The sequence below is a fragment of the Podarcis cretensis genome, assembly GCF_951804945.1.
Source record: "Podarcis cretensis genome assembly, chromosome: 1".
NCBI lineage: Eukaryota > Metazoa > Chordata > Lepidosauria > Squamata > Lacertidae > Podarcis > Podarcis cretensis.
The window spans coordinates 85,201,702-85,211,361 of record NC_137170.1 but is presented as its reverse complement, the minus strand read 5'-3'; the positions used below and the strand labels follow the sequence as shown (position 1 = coordinate 85,211,361).

The 9,660-nt window shown below is 41.2% G+C and overlaps 1 protein-coding gene across 1 annotated transcript; it reads right to left on the bottom strand.

Moving 5' to 3' along the window:
* Positions 1-5,974: 5,974 nt before the first annotated feature.
* Positions 5,975-6,934, bottom strand: LOC307214717 (olfactory receptor 5T17-like; the record flags this gene model as incomplete). The annotated part of the gene is made up of 1 exon (XM_079973646.1): positions 5,975-6,934. The coding sequence occupies one exon, from the start codon at positions 6,932-6,934 to the stop codon at positions 5,975-5,977; it is 960 nt and encodes a 319-aa protein (XP_079829772.1).
* Between the last annotated feature and the right edge of the window lie 2,726 nt (positions 6,935-9,660).

The following is a 9,660-nucleotide window of genomic DNA, read 5'->3' as shown; positions in this document are numbered from 1 at the left end:
AGAAATATAAGATGACAAATCATATGGGAAAGAAGCAAATCATTTTCTTTACGTCAGCATGGATGTCTCTCACTGATAAATTTAGGTAGAATAGTTATCTCATTTTTAGCCATAAATGCTTTAAATTCATTATGAATTCTCTGAGAATCTGAGGACAACATCAGCTTGTATACCACAGTGGAGAAAAGGAGAGATCTGTACTCACCACAGTTTCAGGCAACAATTATAGCAGCCAGGGAAGGGGGCATATTGAAGTTGGTTTCTTAATTATTATTCTAGGTTATTATTCTAGGTCTGGAGTGCATGCCTTCTTTTAGTCATCAGATTCCCAAATGAAGATGTAGTTATTTTATCTTGAAGATCTGGGTTTGGGTAAACCCATTGGGATCCTTCTACCTAATGGACCTCTGCAGTAATAAGTCAAGCTGCTCTGTTAATAATTCTTTGTTTACCTTGTGACTTTGCCAAGATGTTTTTGGTTTGATATGGAGGAATCCCTAAATAATACACAATGGAAAGATATTATGGATGATACAATTTTGGGTGCTTCACACTGACAGACCTCATTGGAAGGGAATATAAACTTCCACAAACTGTTACAAAAAGTAGCTTTATTATACTGTCCTTTCTTTGTTGGTGAAGTGCCAGGATTTTACAAGACAAAAAAGTAATTTTCTCTACACTGTACTTTAACAACAAAACTCCTGTGGCGGTTCTAGCATACAGAGATTTGTTAGTACAATTTCCCATGGGGCACTGGCTAATGAAACAGTTGCTGGATTCTCTGTTAGTGCCATCTAATATGAATTCTAATATTTACTTATTTATTACATAGACCTTCTTCTTCACCCAATTGTCCCAGGATGAGTTACAAAAATACCACAAAAAAAACAGGTGCAAGTTATCTTGAATATATTAAAATAAATATGCAAAATATGATCGGATCCTAAAGGACTACAGTTGGTGGGAAGCAATCTGCCCCATGGGATATAGCTAGATGAGAGCATCTAAGATACTGCTTGAAAAATGGGCAAGGCATTTTTTAATATCAAAACAAAAACCAGAGAAAAGAAATGAACATAAGAGCCCCACTGCATCAGACCAAAGGCCCCTCTAGTCCAGCTTCCTGTTCTCACTCTCTCCACTTTTGCTTCCTGGCAGCTGTCCAGTATGAGAAGATCAACTGCCATTTCCCCATGATTTGGAGAATGATTTTGGACCTCCACCTTAGAGACGTTTACCCATAACAACAATGAGACCTCACATAACTTATTTGTATTGAAAATAAAACTCACAAGGAAATCAACAAGCAGTACTTCTAGTACTAACAGTATTCATGGTCTCGAAAAACTCATTTTGCCAGCTACATTCCAAAGAGGACTCTCTTTTCTTCAAGTTCTTCCTCAGGATCAAAACATAAATTGAAAATATGTTGAGATTTTTAGGCTAGCATTGTTTGCATTAACCAAACTGTCTTCTTGCTCAAAGTCACCTTCCAGGGTAGGTATTTGACACATACCCAGAAGCTGATTAGTTTAACTCAGGAATGGCTAACCTACAGCCCTCCAGATGCTCCTGGATTAACATCATCCCTGATCATTAGCCATATTGGCTGGAACCGATGGGAGTTGGGAGCCCAGCAGCATCTGAAGGGACACAGGTTCTCGGACTTCCGGGTTGGCACCTCCGGCAATGGCGGAGCTCCTCCGATTGGGAGGAACTTGCTCCGTGAAAAGTAGGGTCTGAACCGAAGGCAGAGACCCACTGAAATCACAGGCGGAAGAAGCCTGTGAACTTGGGATTCGGCTGGCAGCATTCGCGCCTCCCCTACTCACGGGGAAACCCTGTTTTGGGGATCCAGAGCGATGTGGGGTGAGTGGCGCGGTGCTTTGAATCGACTGCTTCTTTCACGGAGTGAAGCCGCATTGCTATTGTCGGAGAGCGCTGACTTTTTCCTGTGGACAATTGGACTTTAAACAACAACCCGTGAGTAGAACAGAAAATTGGATTTTTAAATACCTTAATTTGGCACCGAACGGGGAAGGTTCAAAACAGGAAGTCCGCCTTCCCTTTTTGCAAATAGACTGAAGCAAAGAGGTTGCAAGCTAAGGTCTTGGAAAGCCTCATGTAAAGGATTAAATTTCCATCGATTGAAACTATTAAACCCCCCTTGGAAGCAGGGAAGAGGGGGAAAATTGTGGATTGTGCATCTTGCAGGAGAGAGTGATAAAAACTAAATTATCACTGCTCTGAACCCCTGGGAACAGGCTGCCAGCAGATTGACGTTTTGGAAGAGTTCATTGACAGCAAAAAACAGTCAGTTAATAAGAGAAATATATTGTTTCCATTGTCCGCTTCTGCGTTTTAAAAGGAAGAAAAAGTAACTGAAAATTGAAACTATTTTTACTTTTGGAATTGTGTTGGAAAGGATTGATACAAGTGGAGACTGTTCCCCCCTAGAGGGAGTCTTTGAAACTGTTACAAGAGTTGAGCTGAGGAATCCAGCTGTACGATAAGAATTGTGAGAACTAGAGATTGACCTTGGACATTCAAGAATGTCGGCAGGAGAGACAATAGTGTCTGCATTTTGTAAGATAAGCCATCTGCTGGAACAGCTTCATAAAAAGATAGATGCTATGACTACTAAAATTGACATTTTGGGACTAAAAGTGAGTACCAACACAGAAATAACTCAGGATCTGGCACAGGAATCTATTTTAACAGGGCAAATTGTTGAAAAGGAGAAGGAGAAAGTTGCTGTTGTCGAACCTAAAGCAATACAGGGGGGAGCCTTAACCTCACAGAGGCAAATTGAGGGTTACGTTGAGGCCCTTTATGATTGAAACTAGAAAAAGTCAGATTTTGAAGATCGGAGCCTGGCCTGGACTGGAAAAGGAAAGTTGGAGAGATCCCCTTATGCAGGGATCAATTGACATTTGGGATATGGACTTGGGTCAGGAGGAGATCGGAGCTTTGGGGGCCTTTGGATTTGGAGGAACCTTGAAACAAGATTTGAAATATTTTATGGATCCTAGTTTTAACTATGGAAATCTGGCTGACCTGTCGAGATGGAATAAAAGTACTGTTGGGTCGGAGCTTCCCCGAGATCTGCTCTCTAGAATTAAAGAATATGAAGAAGATTGGCAGAAGGGATGTGGAGAAGAGTTAAGAGCCTCGGACATAAGATCTCCAGGTTGATGGACTGTATGGGGTTGATGGAAGGGACTGGCAGAGGCCGAGACCAGGAAGAGGAGACGGTGAAGAAGATTGGAAAATTTAAAGTCTATATAGGGAAATTTTGTAAAATTTAATGAGGGATAGAAAAATCTTGGAATGAAATTTTTTGGCCTTGGTGGAAATGTTTTAAGAGGTTAAGTGTAAATAGGTATATTAGTTTTAATGGGGAATAAGATTAAAAATATTTTAAGATAAAGGATTTGCTGAGATAACTTATAGAAGTGGAATACAAAAAGGGAGGTGAGAGGAGGTCAATGAAACAAGGGAATGAAAGATAGATTATGGTAAAGGTATGATGTGTGTTTTTAAATTGCTTTTGTTTTGTTTTGTTTTGTTTTGTTTATTGTGTTTAGGTGTTAAGGTTGTATTGTCTATATTGTATTGTTTCTTTTGTTTCTTTTTTCTTTTTCTTCTTTTTTTTAAGTTTTAAAAGTAATAAATATCATTTAAAACAAAATGAAGGGACACAGGTTCTCCACTTCTAGTTTATCCCTTTATTCATGATGAAACTATGAATTATTGCTGAGATGGACCCGAACCTTTTATGAAATGGTATTACAGAGCAACACATTTCCTCCGAGCAATCAGCTTTATGGGAATATTCACATTTGACAAAGTCAAAGTCAAGTATACCCCAAGGGCATGTAGTTGGTTTGTGTATGAAGGACTCATTGTCAAGTGCAGACTGGGATGGCAGACTCTAGACTCTAGAGCAGCGGTTCTCAACCTGTGGGTCCCCAGATGTTGTTGGACTACAACTCCCATCATCCCTGAGCTCTGGCCTTGCTAGCTAGGGGTGATGGGAGTTGTAGTTCAACAGAATCTGGGGACCCACAGGTTGAGAAAGGATGCTCTAGAGGGAAACAAGGCAGGTGAAGAGAAATGAAGAAGCTGAGAGAGCAGAGTGAATGCTGGACCAGAAGTCCAAGTAGATTCTTCCCTTCATGTGGGTGTGCTGTTGACGGCTGTGGAGAGCTCAAAGGGCCTTCTTAGTAGTTGTGTCTACCCTGTGGAATGCCCTCCCATTAGATGTCAAGGAAATAAAGTATATTTCCTATTTTTCACACCTTGTGCTTATTATGAGGAATCTCTGAACATCTATCATGGAACTTTTGCACACTGCTTTATTATATGTTTAGCTGTTGTTGCTTTTAAAAAAACCCTGACCCTTTCTCCAAGCAGAAGGTAACTTATTAATTTATTTGCAGTGTTTATGTATTGCCCAATAATTAAGGTTCTCTTGGTGTGTAGAGTAAACATGGTCTCCTTATTACCTTTTTATCCTCACAGCGATTCTATGAGGTATATAGTAGTATATACTCTATATTGTGGTTCGAGGACCCGATCCCCGCAAAGTGGAATGAATACACAAGGACACGTGATATAAGGTTAATGGGCAAGAAAAGGCCACAACTTTATTGATTACAACAAGTGAAAAGGTATTGGCTTAGGTATTGGATTACGTCAGCTGACTCCACCCCATCAGAGAGGGGTGAGTCTAAAACAAGGGGGGTTTATTCACCAGTAGGTGGAGCCTGTTGATGCTAATCCAACTATAGGCTCTCCCCTGATGTCACAGAGGGTCGTGCCATGGCCTCCCGCCAAGCAGGCATCGGACAGAATACACGACCGCCAGATTCCTTTAACGGAATACCCCAAAATTGAAGGCATAGGCGATGGCCACACCTAGCCCTTCGACACACCACAACACATTATTCCAATGCCTAACCTACCCACCAATACCACAAAGTTGTGACGATTGCTACGAGGTAGGCGAAAAAACCAAAAAGCCTAATGCCAAATGGAAAAATTCCTACCAGGCCCCCCGGACAACCAGGGTGACCAACCTAAGGTCCATAGCAAGGCCAAAGAAAACTAAGACCCTGAGCTCAAAGGGAGTGGAGGGGGGGTGACTCGCGACGGGATGACGAAGAGTGAGGCCGAAGAGGGGCTGGCGCCGCAGCATTTAGGCTGCTGTACACGCCCCCTCGGAGGCACCTGGTTGGGTGCCTGCCGATGGGGTGGGCGCCAGCCAGGTGAGTGGGAGGCAGGGGGCAATGCCCCCTGCTGGAGGCGGAGCTCAGCTCCCGCCCACAACCACTCCCCTCTCTTCCAGGAGGAGAGTCTTTCTAAGTATAGAATATTCTATTTCTACTATAGAATATTCTATATTCTACTATATTCTAAGTAGAATATTCTATATACTAAGTAGTAGTGATCGGCCCAAGACCTCCCCATGAGACCACTCTGGCTTTTGTGTTTCCTCACAATCTTAAGATCTCATGTTCATCTCCACAGCCCTCTCTCATTGCAACCACACATGATTTGTGGTATCTTCTACATATTTATTGTATGAGGTAATCATAGATAAGCAATTTAAGAATAGGGCATTACTTTCCTAGAGTTGACTTACTCTCTTTTATTTATTTATTTTTTAAATCAACAATTTTGGGGGTTTCCTAAAAAAAATCTCAACAACTTTTGGGATGTCCTGGTTTTTGCTTTTTGAAATATGGCAACCCTAAGCTACAATGAGCACTTCCAGCTTATATTATTGGCTGAACTTAAATTGATCCTTAAGATCATATAGGTAAATGACAAGAGAGGCTACATTTTTGTAATTTTAATATTTTAATTTTAATATTTTAATTTTAATATTGAACATGCAACACCATACATAGATGCTAATAATGGACTAGCAATATATAGCTCTTGTGGAAATGTTTAGAAATTGTTGCTAGCTACTCATTTTGTTACATACCTTCCTCTGAATGCCTCCTAAGGCATCCTTAACCTCCTTGTTTCTCAGGCTGTATATCAAGGGATTCAGTAAGGGGATGACAATTGTGTAGAACACAGCAAGGGTTTTGTCCGTGACATCTTGAAGAAACGATCCACTGCCAGAGTTTGGTCGGAAATGCAAGATAAGAATTGCCCCGTGGAAGATGGTAACTGCAGTGAGGTGTGAGGTGCAAGTGGAGAACGCCTTGAGTCTACCTGCCCTTGAGCTGATCCTCACAATGTTGATGAGAATGTACATATAAGAGACGATGACACTCAGGATGGTGATTCCTTCTACAAGCCCAGCCTCAAAAAAAATCAGGCGTTCATTGATGTAAGTATCCGAACAGGAAAGTGATAAAAGTGCAGTGATGTCACAATATACATGATTGATTTCGTTCGATTGACAGAACGACAGCCTGAAGGTGAAGACTGTATGGAGAAGAGAGTGCAGAAGCCCAAGAGCATAGGACCCCACCACCAGAAGTGTACAGATTTTAGGAGACATGAGGACTGGATACAGCAGTGGTTTACAGATAGCCACATAGCGATCATATGCCATTGCAGCCAGGAGAAAGCACTCTGTGCTCCCCAGACCTATCACAAAGTACATTTGCAATGCACATCCAGTGAGGGAAATGGTCTTTTTATCTGCTAAGAGATTCACAAAAGTCTTAGGGGCAACCACAGAGGAGAAGCATGCATCGAGGAGAGAGAGGTTGCTGAGAAAGAAGTACATTGGAGTGTGGAGCTTGGGACAGGCTCTTATTAACACAAACAGTCCTAGATTTCCCACCAAAGTAGCAATATAAATAGCAAGGAAGACTAGAAAGAGGACAATCTGTAGTATGAGATTGTTTGTTAACCCTACAAATACAAACTCATTGATTATTACAGTAAAGTTTTTCTCTTTCATTGCATTCAGATTGTTTTATTCCAGAGCTGTAAAATAAAGAAACATGACAACTGAGAAGAAATGACCATTTATTCATCATGCACATGAGAAATCTATGCAGTTCATTTGCCACCAGTGACTCCCTTATTTTATTTAAACAAATATAGGAAGGATTTCTATCAAAGGTACCAGGCGCTTGGGGATAAAGGGAGTGTCTTACCTTCTTCTTCAGCTCTACAAAGGGATCTGCTTATACAACATGGGGGCCTAGTTATAGGTGGGAAAGGATGTGATGAAGACACCCACACAAACTAAGAATGTACCCCACACAGCTAGCACATCCTTTGTTAATGTAGGAAACTGGCTATACCAGGAAGCAATGTAGAACCTCTTTCAAAAATTACGGTACTTTTTGGCATCGAAAGTGAATACCCTCCAGCCCAGCCCAGAGGAAAACCAGGACATGCATCTTTCGGGGCTGCAATCTCAAAGGAGCCAGGGGACTTGTGCACGAACACAGCACCCCAAAATAGGATGTCCCACTTAAATTGGGACAGTTGAGGGGTATGAAAGTGTGCCTTTGGTTCTGCTGCTACAAGAATGCTGCTGTTAAGAGTCTCTATTACTGGGGATGTTGAGAAAGAATATGTAGTCAAAGTTATGCAAGTAAATTCAAGAGTTTGACTGAAAACTTCCTCTCACTTCTGTTTTAAGTGTATAATCGAGACACTCAGAGTACATTTACGATAATCATTACGCATACTTGCAATTTTTCCAGAAGCTATTCTGACTGTTAAGAGGGTGCCTTAGAAAAAATTCTGCACATTTTCCTTCCCCTTCTAAACTAAAATGACACTGCAGGATCTGGTATCTGTTACAGCTAAGTAACAACTCTGACTCTTGGATTGCTGAGCATAATCTTCTCTTGAGAACAATGCTTGGCAGGTACTTGCACTACAATACTGAAGAAAAATAATCAGTGCAGAATACTGATCAGCTGGCTTGCAGTGGAATCATGAAGCACTCTCTCCTTTCTCTGGAGAGCATAAAAAAACCATAATTCTTTAAATGTATATAAGCCTGCATAACAGAGCTCATTTAAATAATGCAAACAGCAAACAAAATAACAAACAAATAGGCATAAAGCCTGCCACAAGGATCAATCAAACATGCTTCAAAATCATCATTAGCAGAAGAAGCACATATATGTGCCAAAATAAGAGCAAAGTTGGGAAAACGTTATGCAGAAAAACAAGGTGTGTGGTTGCTGGAAAACAACACACTGACTCCTGCTTTCTTATATGTCTCTACTTACTCTTAAAGGAAACTGGGGTGGTAGAAGATCTGAAGAAATAAATGGAGAATGAAATTGCATCAATGGAACTTAATTCCAGAGAGATAACTATGTTGGTCGCTTGCAGTAAAACCCAAATAGAGAAATGTGATAATGAGCACAGTTATTGTACCCAGAAGCATTCTTAGACAGAGTCCACATTGTCAGCTGCACAGAATGGCATGTATATATAACTGTAGAGCTTTTATTTTATCCCTACCACCCTCAGTGCTCCATGTCCTTGGAGAACTGCACAGAATTCATCGTTTTAGGAATTCATCTATTGGGAAAATGTGCTATACTCTCCCCAAGACTCAACCACATTGTTTGTTTCTGATAAAAAATAATAATAATTCCATATGAAGAGGCAGAGCCTACCCAATACATTTTGGCACATCAAGTGAACCACAAAAAGTGCCCCCTCCCTGCTAGGGAAGAAGGAGTGAATAAAGATTAACAAAGGGGAAATAAAGATCTACACTGGGATCTGCTACCCCTGTGGATCTTGCCACCTGAGGCAGTTGCCTCACCTTTCTTCATGGGTGGGCCGCCCTTGTGAAGAGGCAAAGAGAAGGGGGAGAGTATTGTTAGCCCTAAAAAACAAACTTATATGAAGCTACAACCATAGCTGTCAAAATTTCCCTTTTCTTGCGAGGAATCCTATCCGGAATAAGGGAATTTCCCTTAAAAAAAGGGAAACGTTGACAGCTATGGCTACAACTTGTTGTACTGTTTTATTGTTGTTAGCCACCCTGAGCCCGGCTTCGGCTGGGGAGGGTGGGATATAAGTAAAATTTATTATTATCATTACAACTGGAAGAATGTTGGGGGCATCATAGACTGGAAATGGATAACATTGTTTCATGAAGGAATCCCAATAACATAGGAAGCCAAAGCCAGATCACTGGTTTATCTGAATGAATATTGGCATCGGAGGGCAGCAGCAATGTGCAGGACTATGCACTAACTGGAAGTGGCTCTCCAGGGTTTCAGGGAAAGATCCTTCCCAGCACTACCCAGAGATGCTGCACATTGAACCTAGGATATTTTGCAGGGGAAGCATGTGATCTTCCATCAAATTTGCACTGACACTTTGTCACAATTTGTTTTTGTGGGAAAGGGTTATAACTCCGTGGTAGTGCATCTGCCTACAGAAGGTCCCATGTTGCACACACACACACACAGACACACACACACCCCAGAGAACAATACAAAACAGTGAGATGGCAGGAATCAGGGTTGCCATATGTCCAGAATTTACCGGACATATCCAGAATACTGCAGTCGGAATCAATGTCTGGGAAATCAGCTAAATGTCTGGAAAAATCCGGATGTATGGCAACCATGTCGGCAGTGTTTTTGCTGATTTTCCTCAAAAATAGTGCATTTTTAAAAAGTATTTTTGCCAAAAATA